We start from the raw sequence: 22,304 nt of genomic DNA, 5'->3' as shown, positions 1-22,304 counted from the left end.
TGTGAAACAAGCTGCTTAATAAATAAATATCATATTTAATAAGTAACTTACTGCATGGCCAGCAAACCAGTCTCAACATTTGATTAAAGCAAATTTGCCCAAATGGCAGATTGGCTGTTTCTCAGTCTGAAGTCGGTTTGTAAGTCTTTCCTGCATTCAGGGTGAGCTTGGCGTGTCTGTGGCCCTCCAGCCGTCGCTGCGATACTTTAGCTGTCCCGACCAGTCATTCCATCTGTCTGCTCACTTCGGTTGGTTTGTTTTCCAGAAAACCGTGGACTGCATGACAACGATGTCAGTGCCTTCCACCCTGGTTAAATGTCTGTATCTGTTCTTTGACCTTCCACATGTGCCTGAGGCAGGGGGAGGTGCACAGAATGAGCTACCTCTAGCAGAGCGCCGAGGACTACTCCAGAAAGTTTTTGTACAGGTAAGGGGACGACTCCTGTTACACAGCTGTTTCTGTAGCTGTCCTTACAGTGAACTGGAGCAGTTCTTACGCAGACGGCCTGTCTGCTCTGTTCTCTCTTGTTCTGCTTGTTTTAACACGGCTTTTCACTGTAGGCTAGGCTGACCTCAACCCACAGCCTCCTGTCTCAACCCCCCAAGTGCTGGACTGTAGGAATACACCCCCATACTCGGTTCGTTGTTTTCACTCTTCATCACATTTTGTTACGGTGTGGCAGAATGAAGATGGAAATACTTTTCCGGGGTGTTTGAATGGGTGTTAGTGCATTTGTTTCTACCAACAGGTCTAGCTGTAAAAATTACATTTGAGATATCAATAATGTCTCTAAAATTAAATTGCTAAGGAAATGATTTTTTTCTGAGTTTATCATATTGAGGTTTGGTAACTATGTCTTAGAATGACAAGAAAGTCTGTAATTTTAATTGATATATAGGATTTGCCAAGCTTGTAAATATTGAGCTTAGAAAACATAGTCAATTATGCTGTCTGTCCCCTCTACTGTCCCCTCTACTGTCCACTGTCCCCTCTACTGTCCACTGTCCCCTCTACTGTCCACTGTCCCCTCTACTGTCCACTGTCCCCTCTACTGTCCACTGTCCCCTCTACTGTCCACTGTCACCTCTACTGTTCACTGTCACCTCTACTGTCCACTGTCACCTCTACTGTCCACTGTCACCTCTACTGTCTACTGTCACCTCTACTGTCTGCTGTCACCTCTTCTGTCTGCTGTCACCTCCTGCACTGTGGAAATCCCCTTCCCACCACTGCCACTGTTCTTTTACAGCACTGTGAGTAAACAAAGGTAAAAGGCCTTCTTAAAGCCTCCTCATACAGTACTCTGTATGGTGGTCTTCTGTGGGAGAAAATTCTTTAAATAAGCAGCCTACAAACATGTAGAAAGAATATAGTCTATCCATGGACCTAATACAATTAAAACTAAAACAAACAACACTTTGAACTCAAAGAGACAAACACTGGGTGATTACACTTTCGTGAGGCATCAACAGCCTTCAGAGAATTAGAACAAGTAGAGTGTGAGAGGGGAAAGGGTGATAGGGAAGGGACTGCTCTTCACTGGGTTCTAGGGATAAGGTTCCAATGTTGTAAGGTGAGAACGAACATTCCAGAGGTGCATTGCACAGAAGTGCACACAGCTAACACTGCCGACGTCCCTTACTGTGCTAAAGACACTGAATTTGATAAGGTTTCTGAAGACTTCAACAACTAGTACACTAATAATAATACCTTTGAATCTAAGTTTCTGAAGTTCTGTAAGTGATACAGATTTCTCACCTCCAAAGTGCAAAGAGTGTGTGTCTAAAGGTTTGAGTTTTGAGCTATAATTCTCTGCTTAGCACAGACTCGACCTCACATAGCAACTTACTGCTGATGCCACAAGAGCAGGGAGAGACCAGAGAGGACAGTGAGTCTGTGCTGGATGAGGTGGCAGGGGTGTAGATGACAGTGGCCTGTGTGCCTCAGACACGGGTCTTCACTACAAGAATGGCTGCCTTGAAAAGTTGCTGCTGCACCAGGAATGGAGATTGGGACACCAAGACCATTAGAATAGACGTGGATCACAAAACCAAACACTGTCTCTATGAATCTTTGGGGGCCTGGAGATGTAGCTCAGTTGACCAAGTGCTTGTCTAGCAGGTCGGAAGTCCTGGATCAGTCCCCAGCATTGCATTAGCTAGATGTGGTGGTGCACACCTAGAATGAAGGAGGGATAGGATGAGGTCTTCAAGATCATGCCCACTACCGGTGAGTTCAAAGCCATCTTAGGCTACATGGAACCCTACATGACAAAAAAAAAAAAAAAAAAAAAAGAAAAAAAGTAATTTTTTGAGCACTTGAGCTGTCACATATTTTTGTACTAAACTTTAACATTTCATCCCATGTGGCTTGAAGAACAACGTTTAACCTCAGAGCTTTTGTTTTTCACCAAAGTGAATATATTGGCAATTGGCAGGTTATAGGATTAAGTGAAGGAATGCATCTCACAGGAATTAAAGATTCTGTGAGACCTTGCTGATGAGTGTAGTGGGTTAATCTTGACAGTTAGAGTAGTGATACCATTCCAGTGACACCTTTCATTATTAAGCAGTAAGAGGAAGCTGGTTTCCTAAGTCTAGCCTCTTAGCAACCACAGTGCTGTTTCTTTAAGAAATTGACACCCAGTGTTTGAAAGGGGTGGATGCTGACTTTAAAATAGTGGAGGGCTCTTTCTTGTTAATGTACTGCAGTGGTTGAATGTTAAGGCACAAAGGAAAGTATAGCTTCAAACTCCCCCTTTGCATTGTGGGAACTGACGTCATGTGTGTGACCCACCACAAGCACCGTGGCAAGGACCTGGTCCTCCCCCAGCCCGGTGCTCCTTCAATACTGCAGTTCCTTTGTTTTCCTGCCTCATCCCAGGCTACACACCCTATCTAGCATTTTGTTCAGGAAACAAATCGAGACAAGCTTATTAACTGTTTCAGGCTACGTGAGATCTCCGTGTTTGTATCCACGACAGATGGTTTCCTGGGACCTCAGCAGTTGGTGCTGCTTCACACAGGCATTCGCTGTCTGGTAGATATGAACGGCTCTTCCTCGGCCACACTGGGTTGGCCTTAGTAAAGCCTCCCTATGAGAAGAAGCACTGTAGGGGAGAAGAGAAGTGCAGTAGACTGCACTTCCGGCACCGGGGAAAGGATCAGGCTATGATTTGCAAGAGTCATTTTGGCAGTAAAGTTAAAGCCAGTTATCTTAGGGTTCAGCAGTGAAGGGATCATTAGATCGAGTCGACTCCGTGAGCAGGGATTTGGTTCGGATTTTATTTTCTAGTTTTTACTGTTTTGGTTTGTTTTCTGTTATGAATTAGAGAAATGGCATCTGTTCTAATCTCATAAGGCAGCATCACAAGCAGAATCAAACAGAGCCGACAGCATCCTCCTTATGAGCTTAGCCTGGCCGTGTTTGCTCGGGCAAAAGACACGCACGCATCAGTGGGTGCCCTGCACCCAGAAGTTCCTCCAGGCCTTTTGTAGAGAGGTGCCTGTGTTGACTAACCAAAGGAGCCTTTCACCCTCAGTCCTCAGGGTTGGCAGGTATGGACTAAGAAGTCTTGTTATTTAAGAAAGCTTTGGCTTTGAGGAGGACAAGGAGGACCTAGCTTTGCAGGCAGGGCGTGCTGTTTCATGTTCTTTGTTTCTTTAGTTCATGTAGCAGTGTTCTTACTGGCCTTAAGACACTCACAGTTCATGAGGAAGGTTTTTAAGTAAAGGAATGATTCTGTGGTATCTTATAGCTCATAAAATATTTAGGTGAGGGAGTTCAGCACAGAAAAGTTAACTGTTCCTGACACTGAACCTGATCAGAAGGGAGAGACCATTGAGGGCAAAATCTACTTGTACTTCCCTTGTGGGGCAGGCCCCAGAGCAGCAAAGCACCGAGCTAGAGTGGGCCTGCAGGTCACAGCTAGCTCTTCATTCTGGAGCTGACACAGTCTAGAGTCTCTGTGGAAAGCCAGACTTGAGGAAGTGTCTGTCAATTAGATGTAATTAAGAGATATTTTCAAATTATGATGATTTATACTATTCAGACATTTCCTCCTACCTGTATATAAAATGGAAACAATTTAGAACTCACTTTACTTTTAACTGTCGCATTTGTCAGTTAAGCTATGCTTTTTAAAGAAGAAAACGATATTTCACCAGTGCAAATAAAGAGCCGAAGAACTCAATTCAAAAGTTAAAATGGCCAGTTGTGGTGGCGTACACCTTTAATTCCAGCACTGGGGAGGCAGAGGCAGGAGGATCTCCGTGAGTTCCAGGCCAGCCAGGGCTACATAGAGAACCCTTGTCTCAACACCCCATCCCCCCACAAAGGAAGTGAAAACTGGAGAATTAAAGTACTAACACTGAAAGGCAGTACAGCAAGGCTGCTTTATCCTGTTTCAAACTGAATTCTTCACAGATAGAAGGAAGAAAGGACAGTGAATAGGTTTTTAAGTAAGCTGTCTTTAACACATACCTAACCCCTAGATGTCTTTTTAACATTCCTAAGAGCAGTGGTCTCATGATTTACTGACTCCCCGGTACCTACTTGGAAGCTTGAGCGAAGGTGGTCTTGTTGGCTAGTCCTGCTTCCCGCCACCATCTGAGTATCACACACTCTCGTTTCCTTTCACGTCCAGATCTTAGTAAAGCTCTGCAGTTTCGTTTCTCCGGCGGAGGAGCTGGCCCAGAAGGATGACCTGCAGCTCCTGTTCAGTGCAATAACCTCTTGGTGCCCCCCCTATAACCTGCCCTGGAGGAAGAGCGCGGGGGAGGTCCTCATGACCATCTCCCGCCACGGGCTGAGTGTCAACGTGGTGAAGTATATTCACGGTGAGGAACCTGTTGTCTTCCCCCTCGCCTGCCATCTCCAAGCTGTCCAAAGACCGGCCATCAAATTAATGCGTGCGTTTTGACCGGGAGATGGAATTCAAGGCCCGTCCCAGCTATAAAGTGAATTTCTGTTGTGTGAATGTTTATTCTTCATTCAGTGTGGGTTATGTCATCTCATTGTTTTTCTAATGAAAAAAGCAAGTATTTTCAAGTGCTATAGTTGCCAGTGTTTCTGAAGATAGTTCATAAATGCCCTGGTAGTCTTTCTTATACAGAACAGGTGGATTTTTTAAGTCAGTGTTAAAGAGAATTCTCTGCCTAGTATATAAACGGTATCGTCTTTCCTTTGAGGTGCTGGGGTGAGTGGTAATTGCTGCAGCCTCTCAAGGGGTTCACTGATTTTGTGTGGATACACATATATGCTAAAGTGTCCTGCAGTTCTTCAATTAATTCGTGAAAATATTTTTTCATGTGCGTGAGTGCGTGCATGCGTGTGCGTGCGTGCGTGTGTGCGTGTGTGTGTGTGTGTGTGTGTGTGTGTGTGTGTGTGTGTGTGTGTGTGTGTGTGGCCTAACACCCCATCCTGCATTAGCCACTGATGTCTTCCTATTGCTCCTGTGTTAATCTTAGCTTCTGTTGTAGCATGTTGGGTCCTCAGAGTTGCTGATGGGGTGTGACTGTGTTTTAAACTGGCAGTTTGTACGGTAAACATAGTTTTTAACATTTTGTCTCTTTAGTTATGGAAGTATTCAGTTGGTCTATATTTGCACTTTGAATACTTGATGATTTCTCTTCCTTGTTAATTTTTTAATCTTGTTACAATTACGTATCAGTATAAATGATCAAAAACCATTTGGCAGTGGGTAGTGATTTAGATTTTGTTTAATACTGACATCAAAGTGTGAGAACTATGGTAAACATCAACTCGTTCTCAGCATGCCCCTGTGTCTCCCTTTGTTACTGCTTAGGGTACCTTCCCATGAATCTGAAGCCTCGTTTCCCCTTAGAGAAACCACCATTACTGTGCACCGTGATACACATACAATTAAAATGTGATGCTTCATTAAACACCTTTTTCTTAAGCAATGGACAGAAACAATTCATACTTAATTATTCTTTCTCACAGAAAAAGAATGTTTGTCTACGTGTGTTCAGAACATGCAGCAGTCCGACGACCTGTCTCCCCTGGAAATCGTTGAAATGTTTGCGGGGCTTTCTTGTTTCCTCAAAGACTCCAGTGACGTTTCTCAAACTCTCCTGGATGATTTTCGGATATGGCAAGGATATAATTTTCTTTGCGACCTCTTGCTCAGGTAAACCTTACAACTTAAGAATACATTTTAAATGTCAATGGAAACAGTGGGATCGTCAGAAGCAATCAGGGAAATGTTTGCTTACTTAATGCATTCGTGGGTGTCTTCCTGGCTTCACTACCCTTTTACTCCTGGTTTCCATCTGAGGACAGACGGGGAATTATGAGTGAGCCAGTCAAAGGCAGAGCAGGACATCGAATCGGGGCTTAGACAGGAAGGTGGAGCTGTCCCTTTCCTGTAACCACAGAAGATGCTGGAGAGCCAGTTTGCATGGCTCACATGTATAAACTCTTCCTGCTCAATTATGGTTTTGCTTTTCCTGCTGGTGTGTGTGTGTGTGTGTGTGTGTGTGTGTGTGTGTGTGTGTGAAAGAGAGAGAGAGAGAGAGAGAGAGAGAGAGAGAGAGAGAGAGAGAGAGAAAGAGAGAGAGAGAAGTTAAAAGTTTAAATTTTTTTAGTTTTATTCTTGAGATTTCATTCATGAATACTGCATTTGCATCATTTCCCTCTCCCTCTCTTCCCTCCATTCTTTCCATATCCTCCTTACTCCTCCCAAATTCATGGCTTTTTATTTTTAAATTATAGTTACTTACATAGCTTCTGGTTATTTTTATTAAGTTAATGGTAAGAACAACTACATAGATTGAGACTATGCAAGTGTGTATATAGGACAGATTAGCCGTTGCTAAGTGTTGTGCTCCCTCGCCATCCCCAATGCCACACACAGAAAGTGGCTGGGTACGTATTTTCCGGGAACTGTGGCCCCCTCCCCATTAGCTGCCCTTGGATGCTCATTGTCTTCAAAATATTCGCTGGATCACAAGACAGCACGGTTTTGTAAGTTTATTGTCTGCACTGATAGTTTATCAAGCACTTTATTCTACTTACTATTGGCTAATGTTAAGTGACCCCAAGAAAGTGTTTCTGCACGTATGTCCCCATCTGTAGGAGAGGACATGTGACCGTCACCACTGGATAGTCATCGGTGCATTCCTTCACATCTTGAGACTCGGGCACAATCAATCTGTTATCTGTGTGAGAGGATAGGATTCTAAAGATGGAGGAAGTACATTAGCATGTTAGCTGCCAAAGCCATGTCTGGCTTGAGTGACATCAGAAGCATGTTTCTGGAGGACAGCTTATACTGACCTGGAAGACATGTGTAACGGTTGATGAGAAAGAAAAGGGGGCTGTACAGTTGTGAACATGGTGTGAAAGTGAGCAACAGAGACTGACTTTAGATGGAAAACACTGAAAATCCGCAGAGGCAGGCGCCAGTGGATGGCCTGTACCGTGCATGTACAGGCTTTACTAAGTAGACACTGGCTTAAGAAAGAGAACACAGGAGGCTGGAATGGAAACGTGATTGGTGGTGTGGAAGGACTTGATCACACACATAGATCTATGAAAATCTCAAACAATACTTGAGAAGCACAGTGGAGCATGAAGCTGGTCATCTGTGTCACGACACTTATCATATCTTTCCCAGTCTTAGGCATTTCCCCAGTTTATATCGATGACAGTTAGTAATTTCTATAATAAGGAAAGTCCCAGCAAGTCTTTGTCTTTATGAGAATGAGATTCTTTTAAGCATCTTGTGTTGTCAGTAAGGCCATAGTGAAAGTCGCATCCTTATGACCTCGGACGGGCACTCATGACCTCAGGCAGCGGCTCTTCGGGAGTCAGGTCAGCTCCAGAGTTTGCTTTGGGCTCTGAGAGCTTCGCCTGACAGTGTCACAGACCCATGTATCACACACACACACAACTCTTAGAGCTCTTCCCAGAAATTTCATTTTTAAACATTGTTTATAGAGAAAATTTATTAGGAAGAGTGATCTGAGGCAGGAGAGTCTCTGTGAGTTCAAGACCGATCTGCACTATACACACAGCAGACCCTGTGTGAAAAAAAAACAAGCCATAGTTGTTACATGCAGAGCTTCAGGCCAGCCAGGGCTGCAGAGGGAAGCTGTCTTTTAAAAACAGTAAATTAAAAAAAAAAAAAAAAAAAACTTTGAAATGCATCATAATGTAGCATAATAAAATCTTTTAGATGTTTAAAAAATATATATATGAGAAAAATGTAAAATAATTTGTAAGTACTTTATACATTTACTTCCTGAATCTGAAATTGACAAGTAATGCTATTATAAATATAAGAATATTAACAAAAGAGAAAAAAATTCCAAATCTAACCTTTTCTAGATTGGAACAAGCTAAAGAGGCAGAATGCAGAGACGCCTTGAAGGATCTGGTGAATTTGGTAACTTCCCTGACCACCTATGGGGTCAGTGAGCTGAAGCCAGCTGGTGTCACCACAGGGGCCCCCTTTTTGTTGCCTGGATTTGCAGTACCTCAGCCTGCAGGCAAAGGTGAGTTCTGACTGAGTGCTCTGAGTGGAGGAGGGGTGGATTTGTCTCCTAAGGGGAGGTGGCTCCTGGTGGGGGTTACTGGTGTGAAAGTGGTTGCCCTTTTTCCAGAAGGATGACCTGCAGCTCTGGGGAGGTTCTCTGCCCAGGGTTGAGCTGCAGGAAGGTTCCCCTGTCTTTAGTCTGATAGACAGAGTTGGTGACAGTGTTGTAGCACTAAACCAGAGGAGTTCATTTGAAGATGCATTCATCTGAGCCACTTTGTCATCCGGATGGACTTTTGAAGGTTGGCTCCTGTGCATGCCTTCCATGCACAGGCCATTCTCCACACCTGCTGCAGGGCAGGGCTTCTAGGTACACATGGAAAGCGAGGTGTGAGTGTTTTTACTTCTTTTAAAGCCATACAAACCTAAGACAAAGAAGTTACATTATCTCATTTAGGTCAGAGAGTAAGTGTTCATTGGCTATGTTTTTCTAACATTTTGATCCTTGTATGGTACTTTTTTTTTGTTTTGTTTTTTGAGACAGGGTTTCCCTGTGTAGCTTTGCGCCTTTCCTGGAACTCACTCTAGCCCAGGCTGGCCTCGAACTCACAGAGATCCACCTGGCTCTGCCTCCCAAGTGCTGAGATTAAAGGTGTGCGCCACCACCGCCCAGCGTGTAGTACTTTTTTTTAACTCAGTAAAACTTACTCCATAATTAAGAACATCTAATTATGAGTCAAGTGTATCCATATCTACAATCCCAGCACTGGGAGATGGAGGCAGGGGGATGAAGAACTCAGGGACAGTCTCAACTGCACAGCATATTTGAGGCCAGCTTAGATTTCATGAGACCCTGTCTCAAAATAAATGAACAATTATATAAGAATGTCAGCTATATTGGTTGTTTATTTTTTTTAATACATAATAGCCAATCTCCAAAACTTAAACTTAGAGATTTCTAATAGTTTCTTTTCATATTTGGCTCTTTCTAAATATTCAATAGGATCATGATATACCCATGTAAAATTTAACTGATCAGAAATATCGACATGCCAGGTTGTTTAAATTTCACAGTAAAATGTACTCATTCTTATGAAATCAAAGCTCTTTTCACAAATGTGAGTGGATGGGAGAATGGAACTCACTGATGTGCTGTGGCCTCAGAGCACAGGTTAAGCTTCGAAAAGAACCTCTGAAATCAATGTAGGTTCTCATACATTCAAAGTTCCACATTATGGAGCACATAGTAGTCTCTCAAAAATCCAATTTAAAAACCTATGTATTCCAGTGAACTATTTCTATGAGTTGACACAAAAATAGCTCAGCAGAAGCCAGCAAAATGGTTTACTGTGTGAAGGATACCTGACATGCAAGTCTAGCAACCTGAGTTTGATCCCTAGGACCCATTCAAGGGTGAAAAGAGAGAATCCACTCTCAATGTGGTCCTCTGACCTCCGTACTCCTACTGTGGCACGCACAGTCAAGTGTATGCTCATGTACACACACACACACACACACACACACACACACACACGCACGCACGCACTAGAAAGGATGTTGTTGCGTGTGTTTCTATGTTGTATAGCAAGAAATCATAGAAGTCTCGGTTCTCAGCAGCAGAGGAGGCTGGGGTGGCTTGTGTACCATGTGGAAGTCAGAAGACAGATTGTGAGAACTGGGATTTCTGAACCCAGGAATCAAACTGAGGTCATCAGGTTTGGCATCAAGCACATTACCCATGACCCATCTTGCCAGCCCCTAAATTCTTCTTTTTAATGTCTTCTTAAAAAACAACAACAGGGCTAGAGAGATGGCTCAGGGGTTAAGAGCACTGGCTGTTCTTCCAGAGCTCCTGAGTTCAATTCCCAGCAACCACATGGTGGCTCTCAACCATCTGTAATGAGATCTGGCGCCCTCTTCTGGCCTGCAGGCAGAACACTGTATACATAATAAATAAATCTAAAATAACAACAACTTTCCTTACGTTAGAATATAAACGTTCTCACATACTGTGTACCATTGATCTTCATTCTTAGTTGCCCCCCTCACCCTGTCCCACTCACTGCAGTCCCCTTGCTGGTCCCCCTTTCTCCAGACAGGCCACCTGCTTTCATGTCACATGTCATTTCCCTCTCACATCCCTCCTCTTCCTCTCATGAATGAGTATATGTACATGTGCAATACATACGCACCCCTCCATATGTATATCTCTATAAATTTAAAGCTGCAGGCTCCCCATGAGAACAGTAGCATGCCATATTCATCATTCTGAATCTGGCTTAGTTCATTTAACACAGTGAGCCCCAGGGCCGTCCATTTTCCTACCGATGTCATCATTTCATTCTTATGAATGACATTCTGCTGTGTGCACCACACTTTCTTTGCCCATCTGTTGAGGGACATCTATGTTTCTTCCATACCTTGGCTATTGAAAATAATGTAGCAGTAAGCATGAGTGTGCAAGAATCTCTGTGGAATGCAGACTTAGACTCCTTCGGACGTTAATTCACGAGTAGTGGCTGGGTCATATGATAGTTGTAGTCTAGTTTTTTGATTCCCATGGTTGTGTACACCAGTTTCTATTCTTACCAACAGTGTTCAGCATTCCTCTTTCCCCACAAACTCACCAGCGTTTGTTGCTATTCATTGTCTTTTTCTTTTTTCTTTCCTTTTGTGTATTTGAGACGGTTTCACTGTGTATCCCTGGCCGTTCTGGAGCTTGCTTATGTAGAGCCTCGAACTCACAGAGTTCTGCCTGCCTCTGCCTCCTAAGTTCTGGGCTGCTACACCTGTCCCATTTGTTGTCTTATGATAGTAATAAATAGTTCTCAAAGAAAGAAGTATAAATGACCAATAAATATTTGAAGTGGTGTTCATCGTCCTTAGCTATCAGAGAAATGCTAGCAGAAGCTGCTTAGAGACCCCAGCTCACTCCAGCTCATCGCTGTCTTTTTAGTAGGAGACCTACACTGTCACTTGCTGGTCCTATAATTTTCCTGTCATTTAGATGTACAGGATTGGATAGAGTTGGTTTTTAACCTAATGTGATGCTTTTCTCTCACATGCCGTCAGGCCCTTACATTTGTATTGCCATTGGTCTGTCTAAGCTTGGGTTTTGGCTGACTATAGATAATAAAGTATGTTCTCAAGAGAAAAACCACACTGGTAGTAAGAAATTGAATATGAATGTGTGTAGCAGGAATCTTAGAAGGTCTTATTAATAAAATCAAACCTGAGGCCAGTTATTGGGGTGAACTGGAAGATCAAAGAGACAGAACAAGCCACAGCTAACCTCACCTCGCCAGTTCCTCAGCTGATCCTGTTTCCTCAGATTGGAAGCTTCTGAGTCCTCATCCAGAATGAATCTCAGCTGAACTGCTGCTAGAAGCCTAAAAGCTTAACCAGCCAAATGCTTCTGGTTTCTGGTCCTCACGCCTTATATACCTTTCTGCTTTCTACCACCACTCCCTGGGATTAAAGGCTGCTTTCCGGCATTAAAGGCATGAGTCACCATGCTTAGCTGTATCCTTGAACACTTGGATTTCTGCCTCTGGAATGCTAGGATTAAAGGCGTGTGCTACCACTGCCTATCCTCTATGTTTAATATTGTGGCTGTTCTGTCTCTGACCCCAGGTAAGTTTATTAGGGTGCACAATATTTTGGTGAACACAATACCACCACAAACATATTTGGTTATTTTTCATCCACAGGATAAGTTTGTGTTTTGTAGATGAAAACTGAAGTAATATGTGCACTGAAGGTTGGGGAACCTTTAGAAGTTGTTCAGAAGTGTTCATGCTGACTAGTATTTCCAAGCGACTTTCTGGCCATTGTATACTTTTCTAGTTTGTGTTTCACTTTTCCTAAAATCTTGTTTGTTATGTAAAGATTGATGTTAATTTTGTCACTCTTGCGAGTACTATATATTACTAATTATTACTAATAATTGTGAACGCAGGGATAAGTTTTTTAGGAAAACACTTGTTCTAATGTCTTTCAAATACAACTTTCTGTATAATTATATAACTGTCATCATTAACTTCTATCACAGGAGCTATGTGAAAAGGTGCTTGACTTTTCCATTTGAAAATCAAGTTTAAAATATCACTACTGGCCATAGGTTGTTTTAGCAAATATCTTTACATAAAGAAATTCCAATTTCAGCTTGAAAACAGAGCAAATTTACAAATTAAAATTTATGAAAACCCCTGTGTTGCTAGGGGAGAATGTGGAAGAGCGTCCCTCATGTCCCCTGCTGCCCCCCTTTCACTCTCCTCTGTTGGACTTACAGCTGTGTCTACCTGCCTGGTCCTCAGCCACACTCAGCCCACATTTATATCTAGTGGACTCTTTCCACGTCAGAAGGCTGAGTGTGTGCCACAGGCTTTCCTTCTCTCTCAAGCAGTAAGTTTTCAAAATGAGCTGTTCCTAAAATGTTTGTAAGGATGCATTAAATGTTTGGTAGGTTCTGTTTCTTTTTAATTAAGTATTTGAACTTGATGAAGAAAAATAAGGCCTTTCATGAAAACAGGGCATTGCCTTGGAAAATACTTGATAATGGTGAATTTCATGATGTGTTGACACAGAATCTTTTACCATGATTAAAACATCGCATAGCACCCACTTGTGTTTTCCTTTTCTATTTTAGGTCACAGTGTGAGAAACGTCCAGGCCTTTGCAGTTCTTCAGAATGCATTTTTAAAAGCAAAAACCAACTTCCTTGCCCAAATCATCCTGGATGCCATCACAAATATTTACATGGCTGACAACGCCAATTACTTCATCCTAGAGTCACAGCACACCCTGTCACAGTTCGCAGAGAAGATCTCTAAACTCCCGGAAGTACAAAACAAATACTTTGAAATGCTGGAGTTTGTTGTTTTTAGCTTAAATTACATCCCTTGTAAAGAACTCATTAGTGTTAGTATCCTGTTGAAATCTAGCTCTTCTTACCACTGTAGCATCGCTGCCATGAAAACCCTGCTTAAGTTTACAAGACACGACTACATATTTAAAGATGTCTTCAGAGAGGTGGGCCTTCTCGAGGTGATGGTGAACCTTTTGCATAAGTATGCTGCCCTCTTGAAGGATCCAGCTCAGGCGCTCAGTGAGCATGGTAAACACCTCCCTGGTTGCCGCCTTTGGGAGAGGGGTCAGGGAGATGTCACTGTCTTTCTTTGGATGGTTGATGTGAACAATTTGCTGTTGTCTGTGATGGTGGTGTTCTGGGGAGGGTTTCCCAGAATTAGCTTTTTCTTCACCTTTTGTTAGGAAGTTGGGTAAGGGGACCCTAGAATTATGTTGCGGTAGTGGGAGAGATTTCAAAGTAAACATGTATGGTCTTCATGATTTGTGTTTATTACTTTCTCTGAGAGATTTTTTTTAATTTCTAGAAATAAAATTGAAATTTTTATTAATTAAAATTAATTAAATACAATTAAATGGGTATCTCAAAATATTTGCATTCTATGGAACAAATATGTCTAATGATGTTTCATAAACATCATTGTATGCATTTTTAATAAATATGATAAAGTACTGCTATATCTAGCAATTGGCAAGTTTTAATTATGATTTAATACATATTGAATAGATGGGTGAATCATAAGCATCTTTCTTTTTGTATGTGATAATTCTCCTGTTGGCCTCGCCGATTAGAATCTCCATGAGAAGGCCATAGTTACTTTGTTTGGCCTTTTCGTTTTTAGTATTTGTCATATGACTGACTCATCCCATGCTAAAATAAAAATCTGTTAGCATTGATTTATTTGGGCGTATTCTGGACAGGTGCCAGACACGTGTTATTTTAGGGGTGTATTACTAGCACTTGTGTTAGTGGGGGAAGTGAATGTTAAAGACATAATAAAAGGAATTAAGTATTCAAGTAAAACTCGCTCAAAATACCCATTTTTGTGATTTGGACCTTTGAACCTATTTTCTAGGGGACTCAAGAAATAATAGTTCAGCTGAAGACCAGGAACACTTGGCTTTGTTGGTGATGGAGGCCCTGACAGTGCTGCTTCAAGGCTCAAACACAAACGCAGGTAACAGAGCACAGCGTGTGTCGGGAGGGGGTCTGCTCCTCTCCAAAGCTCCCGGCATTCACTGGAGAAACGGTGCTTCGGTAATGGTACAGTCAAGCCCCGCCAAATGAGACCACTTTGGCCGGTTCAAACACTGCCCCGGCAAAATCTGTGCTGCTGTGACTGTCTTGAAATATTTTCTGCTTTTTATGGTATCCTTTCTGTTTGGCTCTTCTTTCTTTTCTTTTCCTTTTTTTTTTTTTTTAAAGTTTTATTGTGTGCTCTTGTTCAAGTGATTGCCTTATTAAATTATTTCTGAAGTAATTCTTCATAACTGGTTCATAGGTGTAGTAGAGCAGGATTTTGATCCTAGCACCCAGGAGATAGAGGCAGGCATATCTCTGTGAGTTTGAGGACAGCCTGGTCTACACAGAAAGTAAAGGCCAGCCACAGTTACATAATGAGACCCTGCCTAAAAAAAAACCCAAAATTCTAAGACCATATGTTCAGTACAACTCGAGAGGACTATGTGAGCAGAAGTGGGCTCAGGTTTGTGGGCAGGCTCATATCATGGAGAACCTTCTTAGGAATGTGCAAGAGCTTAGGTTGGATTGTGGGTGTATGGGGAAGCCATGGATGAGTGAACAGATGAATGAATGAATGAATGAATATTATATAAAATGCATGACCGTTAGTGGGAGCACAGAGAAACTCTACATTCGACATATTTAAATGTGTTATGTCCCAGCCAACATACTAACTCAGAGTGATGAAAAGATAATTCTTTCCCCAGGAGAACAGCCGAACTGAGAGAGTTGTAGTACATAATTATATAAGCAATTGTTTAAATACAATTTGGTAAGTGCTGAGGCAAGACTGAATAAATAAATTTAGTAGGTAACTGAAACTATAAGTTTGATGGCATTTCCTGGGCTCTGTAGGATCATTTGTCTATTGTATAATGCATAATACGCTTATTGCCACTAACTAGATTTAGTTGACTGAGATGTAGACACAATAAAGAATGAAAAACAAGAGTTTGTCAAATTAACTTTCTGTAGTGTCAAGTGAAGTTGCACAGGCTGGGACCAGGCCATTCTCCTCTTACAGACTAGAGACTTCCCCAGTCATTGACTTGGCACCCCAGACACAGGCATTTCCATGTGTTCTTTTGATGTCTTTTCCTTGTTAGGTAAGATATTACTCCCCTTGTAATCTGAGGCTCTGCTGTGTCCACAGAAGGTATTCTTCAGCCGCTAGCCATTGTGAACTGTGATAGGCTCGGGGTTTGTAACCCTCCATGTGCAAAGGATGTCACAAGTTCATGCCCTAAGTTTGGCTTGTTGTTGTTTTAAAGACAAAGTCTTGTTATGTAGCTCTAGCTGACCTTGTATTCCCCTTGCCTCCAACTTCCAAACGTGGGGCTTCAGGTCCAGGACCTCTCCACATCAGCCATCTCTTTTTTTTCTCTTTCTTTTCTTTTTTTTTTTTTTTTTTTTGGTTTTTCGAGACAAGATTTCTCTGTATCTTTGGAGCCTGTCCTGGATCTCACTCTGTAGACCAGGCTGGCCCCGAACTCACAAAGATCCGCCTGCCTCTGCCTCCCAGGTGCTGGGATTAAAGGCGTGCGCCACCACTGCCTGGCTCAGTGTCATCTCTTAAGTACATGACTTAACAATCACTTCAAGGTTTTATAATTCCTATAAAGTTGCAAATGGAAAGCCACTTAAATTGAGGTGACAGTGGTCACCAAGGTAAGATACAGTGTTATTCCACTGACATGTTTTCATTGAAACAAAATGAGAAGAAAATCCAAGCTTTATGGGTGATCGAATATGTAAATAATAAGACTGATAAAATTATAATGGAACTAAAAGATTTTATAAAGAATGATTATAAGAATTACTTGCAAGAAATACAAATTGGTGAATTCCATGACTTGGTCTGGTATTTTTAAAGGTTAGGGGCAGCATTTGATCTGAGAACAGGATCTTCAGTGAGTGGGAACTGGGTTGTGGTGCTGCGGGTAAACATGAACCCTGCTGTCACTGACCAGCTGTGACGTTGGATTAAATAATACAGAGGGCAGGCTTGGGAGCTGTTCCCACAACTGATGTTTTCTGTCATAGGTTTTGCCTTTTTGGTTGTTGTGGTTCGCCTTATTTCCTTATAATTTTCCCATGGTATTTTATGCTGTTCTTCTCCTGCACTGCTTTGAAAGCCCCTTCAGGGCAAATCTCTATTATGGAGTATCATTCATCTGAAAACCTGTCGGGATATTCCTTTCAGTGCAGGATCTCCTGGTGCCTACCTGTACAATTTTCAAATGTTCTAGAAACAGACATGTTGACTCTATCAGGGCAGTAATCTTACATTAAGAAGTCTAGGGAAAGGATATGTATATGTTTCTGACATCCCACAGTACAATTTTTATATTGTAATATAAAAAGTAAAATAGGTATGTCAGCTTTACACACATTTGTTTAAATTATGTTCCTACAGAAGCAGTTGAATGTTAATTCATCTGATTTGCCCTGAATGTCCTAAGTTCCTCCACGCTGTCCTTTTTCTCCTTCCTTTAGGAATATTCCGAGAGTTTGGAGGGGCAAGATGCGCGCACAATATAGTGAAGTACCCGCAGTGCCGGCAGCATGCCCTGATGACCATACAGCAGCTGGTGCTCTCTCCAAATGGGGATGATGACATGGGCACACTCCTGGGGCTGATGCACTCAGCTCCACCCACAGAACTGCAGTTGAAGACTGACATCTTAAGGGTACATTCGATAAATATATGTCTGCTTTCTTACTCTTAAAACCTAGGTTCCTACTGAAATTAAATGTCCTTAGTTTCATCAGGGAAATTCTTTAAAGAGATTTATTATGTATTCCTTTTTAAAATTATGTGTTCAGATGTATATCTATGTGTAAGTGTGTGCCCTTGACTGTGGGTGCCAGTGAAGGCCAGAGGCATAAGAGCTCATGGAGCTGGAATTAGGGGGGAGGGGGCCGGGGTGATGCCAGGAATTGAACTCAGGTCATTTGCAAGAGCAGTATACATGCTTCTAACCACTGAACCTATGGCCTAAAAGAGAAATTTTAGAAATCCAAAATAACAAAACCTCAACAAATTATGTATACTAAGGATTTGGGAAAACTCAGCCGTGCCTTTCAGTGTATGTGGTCCTTCTGCTGATTGACATTTGGAACAGTTATCCTGGCTCATTAGAATCATCTGAAATTAGTAAAAGCTAAATACATATACTATCTCTTCAGTTCCAGTCGTCCAACACTATGCATATGTGAAACATGTAATACCATATATGCATATTTGTGTGCTTCCCTGTCTGTAATAGTCTAGTAAATATCCAACAGTCCCCTTGGAGTTTTATGTATACATTGATCATTTCATGTCTCAACAAGCCTGCAAAGCAGCTAGTGCTCTGATCTGCAGAGGAGATGGTACAGCTTGGCTTGTTTCCCTGTGCAGAGCCTCGGCATACATTCTTTCTGCCAGACAGTATGCCTCACCAGGATTTATGCACATAGATTTTCTCACTAACGCTGCCGTGTAAGAAAACCTTAGAACTAACTAAAATTAAACATTTCCCTTTTAAATTGTTTACATGGAAGTTCAGAGACTCCAAGCAAGGTATAGCAGATAAGCAAAGAATATAAAATGGCATATGAAACCATTTTTCTAAGTACCAGAAAAACATCGTAATTATAACAGCAACTAGCACTGTTTGCTGTGTGTAAATACTGCTCTGTATGTTCATATGCATCCACTTACATAAGCTTCTTCACAAAGGTAGATGCTATTAGTGTCCCTGTGTCATTTTACTTAATTTGACTTATTTTCTTGCAGTTCCTTGGGCATGCTGGACAAGCCTCTGCCCCCGAGACCCTCCCTCTTTTATATACTGTAAACTGGAACACAGGTTCATTCAACAGTCTGAAGTGTGAGCCCAGTGGGTAGAGGAGCCCAGGTCACAGGTAGCTGTCTCCACAGAGCTGAGGAACAGTTTTAATGAGGAGACTTCATGATTTTTTACTAGAAACCTCTTTTTGCATTTAAGTAACATTTGCATAAATTAGAAGAGACATTAAAATACTTATGTTTTCATTAATTTATTGATCCATGATTTCTGAATACCATTTCCATTGTAAGCCAGCAAGGTTCCTTGGAGAAATGGGGATTATATTGCTGAGGCAGATAAAGAAACAAACTGAGCCTAAACCACTTTATTTAGCCAGAGAGTAGGAGAGAGAGCAAAGTAGGGAAGGAAAGTAATAAATGAGGACGTCAACACGAGCAAGCAAAGCGAACAGCTCGTACTTGCTGTCCAAAGGTATAGAGAACACGGTTTGCATCCTTTCCTCGCTAACAGCTGGGTGATCGAAAAGCCAGCACTGGTGGCTGAAGCCCCTGCACCAGTGGGAACATGCCACGGGCTGTGATGTCAGGGCGTGCTCCTCAGTGCTGGGAAGCAGTCCGGCAGGATGTGGGCTCTCAACTTCAATTTCCATTTCTCTGCATTCAAAACTGCCTCCCTCCCAGAGTCTCCGACTGTGTGGAGCACATGTCTGCTCATTTACTTTGCAGTTATCTATGCACAAACCTGAAATCCTGTGTTTTCATAATCCTGCTGACACACACAATGAATTATATGTATTATATTTATGCCACATAAGTGATACATGGTGATTTTCTCTAATTAGCTCCTGGGATCCAGATCTCATCATAACTGTATTTTTCACACTCATTATCATATATTGGTTTGAGCAAGAAGTTGCTGCCCTGGCACTCAGATACATGGAATCTGAAGTAATCTATCATACCTAACCTTAGAGTATGATAGACTGTGCCCAGGACTGTGACAGTCCACCGCACAGTGTACTCACTTCAGTGTGTTCTAGGCTGTGTCCCCAGGACTGCGACAGTCCAGTGTTCACAGTGTACACTCACTTCAGTGTGTTCTAGGCTGTGTCCCCAGGCTGTGACAGTCCAGTGTTCACAGTAGGATCATTTTCATCTTGCGTCCTTGTTAAAGTTACGCATGACGTGCACTTGCTGCGGTTTTGCCCTAGTGTTTTCAAAGAGTGATAGGTTTATGTGCCAGCCACTTTACAGACCAGTAAATTTTGGTTGGATTCTTGTGATGTATCACTGTCTCCACTTGATTTTATTGAACACTGCGGCACAGAAAGCTGAAGTAATCAGTGTGATAGAGCAGTTCACTGTCAGAGCCAGAACTGGAATCCAGGCATTCTGATTCTGTGGTCTGCACTACTCTCCAGGATAACTTTAAGATTTTTAAAACATTGAAATTTCTTAACATGAGTTATAATTGTTAAGAATAAATATAATTTATTAAACTTGACATTGTGGAAGTGATATTGATACAAAAAAATTTTAAGTGGAAATTAATTCTTAGCAAAAGAATGGAAGGAATATACTGTGTTTTTATGTTTTAGTAACATACACAGATTATTTTCTTTTAAAATAACAAGTTACAGTATACACAGTGAAACCCTCATCACCCCCGAAGCAGTGTGTTTCAGAAGGGTGGTCACATAGTGTATGTAGTGTATGTAGCTATATCCTATAGTAGCCCATAGACTTCCATTCTCTGGATGCCCTTAGAAACATGAAATAGTTTAAGAAGATGGCCTTCTGAAATGTGATGACTGCTAAGATTAAAATGTGTCTGAAGTGAGGGTAGACACTGGCCTGCTGTGTTACAAGAACTGAAACAGAGGAGGAAGCGCCCATTGCGTATGTCAACAGATGTCTGACCACAGTTCAGGACAGTATAATAGCATGGTAGATGCATTTGGGGAACTGGAATTTCCTGGGTGTAAATCCTACCTTTGCTGTTCCTTTAATATAGTGTAGAATCTTTGATCATTGTTTTTACCATGCCATATTTTATTCATCATCCAATAAAAATAATAATATAGGTTGAACAGCCCTGTTTTGAAAATCCAAAATAAATTAAAAAAAAAAACAACAAAAAACAAAAAACTCCAAACTAAACTAAAACTTAAAAAAAAAAAATTAGGGTTTGCCTTCATGTATGCTTGTGCGCCCTGCGCATATCTGGTACTCATGGAGGCCCGAAGAGTCAGATGTCCCGGAACTGTGGTTACAGCTGCCATGTGAGCCCCCACTCCCCCACAGTGCTGGGAGCTGAAGTGCCCCTGCAAGGGCATCCAGTGCTTGTGATTGTTGAATCATTATGCCATTCTCAAATTCTAGAACTTCCTGCTACGATGCCTATGTTGAAAATCCCCTGCAGTAGAGCTTTGTTTCATACATACAACTGTTTAAAATACTACATTGTTCAGGCCATCTCTATAAGCCACATGTGAAACACAAGTGGATTTTCTATTCAAACTTGACTCCCATACCCATGGTATGCCATCCAGTGTGTGTGTGTGTGTGTGTGTGTGTGTGTTCTGAAAACAGTCCACAAAGTCCTGGACCTAAGCCTTTTGGATAAAAGGCACTCACTTTACATACTTAGCACACAACACTGTTGAACAGTTAAAGAAGGCAGTTATGAAGGTCCTTACTACCTCGTATAGTTAAATGGCTGATTACTCTTAGGTGATATGAGTCAGGATGACGGGATCATTCATGCTTCCTTTGGTTGTTAGATCATATGGCTGACCTTGGGCAGCACCTTTTTTTGGTCTTCAGGTCTAATTCATTTTCTAAGTCCTCTACACCTGAGAAACTGTGTGTGTGAATCAAGGACCTCAGTTCTTGGCCACCCTCCTCCTAGAATAATTTATCTTTTATCCACTTACACAGTCCCAAGTTTTCAGGCTCGTGTGATGTTAGACTGCCTATTTTACTTATTTAATACAATCATTCTGTTAAGTAATTGAATTCATCAATAGCTTTATAAGTTAAACAAGGTAAGGCTTTTAGCCATTGTTTGGATCCAATCTTATCAGGAAACATGTGGCATTATTACCTGAAATCGTATTCTGCTGCTCTATGACGTGCTTTATAGAACTATTTATTGGTTAAATGACAAAAGCACTCATATCAAATATTCTCAGACTGATGTTCCCCTTTGATACTCGTGCATGGTGGGTTTTAGTTTTGAAGTTGAATTAATTTGTTTTCTTTCTTTCCTCCTGCAGGCCCTCCTGTCAGTCCTTCGAGAAAGCCATCGTTCAAGAACAGTCTTCAGGAAAGTTGGAGGCTTCGTGTACATCACATCCCTGCTCGTAGCTATGGAGAGGTCTTTGAGCTCTCCTCCCAAGAACGGCTGGGAGAGAGTGAACCAGAACCAAGTGTTTGAGCTCCTCCACACCATGTTCTGCACACTGACGGCAGCCCTGCGCTACGAGCCAGCCAACTCCCATTTCTTCAAGACAGAGATTCAGTACGAAAAGCTGGCGGATGCTGTGCGGTTTCTCGGCTGCTTCTCAGACCTTAGGAAGATAAGTGCCATGAATGTCTTCCCCTCAAACACACAGCCTTTCCAGAGACTGCTGGAGGAAGAGGCGGTCCCTGTGGACTCGGTGTCTCCCACCTTGCGGCACTGCAGCAAACTCTTCATCTATCTCTACAAAGTAACCACCGATTCTTTCGACAGGTACGGGCCTGCTTCACCTCCTGATGGGCGGGGGGTGCGCCACGCAAGGTCAGCATTAAGACTTGCGTTAACTGGAAAGAAAGTGAAAACCAATAAGTCTTCTGTTGACTTGAGGTCTGTCACTCTGCTCAGGACCGTTACTGTTGCCCAGATGTTGAGTTTGTT

At 42.1% G+C, this 22,304-nt stretch overlaps 1 protein-coding gene across 1 annotated transcript in view; it reads left to right on the top strand.

Annotated features, from left to right (window-relative positions):
* Positions 1–22,304, top strand: part of Wdfy3 (WD repeat and FYVE domain containing 3) — a 220,212-nt gene that overhangs the window by 83,474 nt on the left and 114,434 nt on the right. Inside the window, exons 6-13 of the mRNA XM_059274816.1 lie at positions 266–427; positions 4,647–4,839; positions 5,966–6,152; positions 8,354–8,520; positions 13,150–13,617; positions 14,444–14,545; positions 17,107–17,300; positions 21,682–22,139. Of these exons, the coding sequence (XP_059130799.1) occupies positions 266–427; positions 4,647–4,839; positions 5,966–6,152; positions 8,354–8,520; positions 13,150–13,617; positions 14,444–14,545; positions 17,107–17,300; positions 21,682–22,139 (1,931 nt within the window). The remainder of the gene's footprint in view (positions 1–265; positions 428–4,646; positions 4,840–5,965; positions 6,153–8,353; positions 8,521–13,149; positions 13,618–14,443; positions 14,546–17,106; positions 17,301–21,681; positions 22,140–22,304) is intronic.

This window comes from Peromyscus eremicus, chromosome 10 (genome assembly GCF_949786415.1).
Source record: "Peromyscus eremicus chromosome 10, PerEre_H2_v1, whole genome shotgun sequence".
NCBI classification, from domain to species: Eukaryota; Metazoa; Chordata; class Mammalia; order Rodentia; family Cricetidae; genus Peromyscus; species Peromyscus eremicus.
This window is presented reverse-complemented; position numbering and strand designations above follow the sequence as displayed.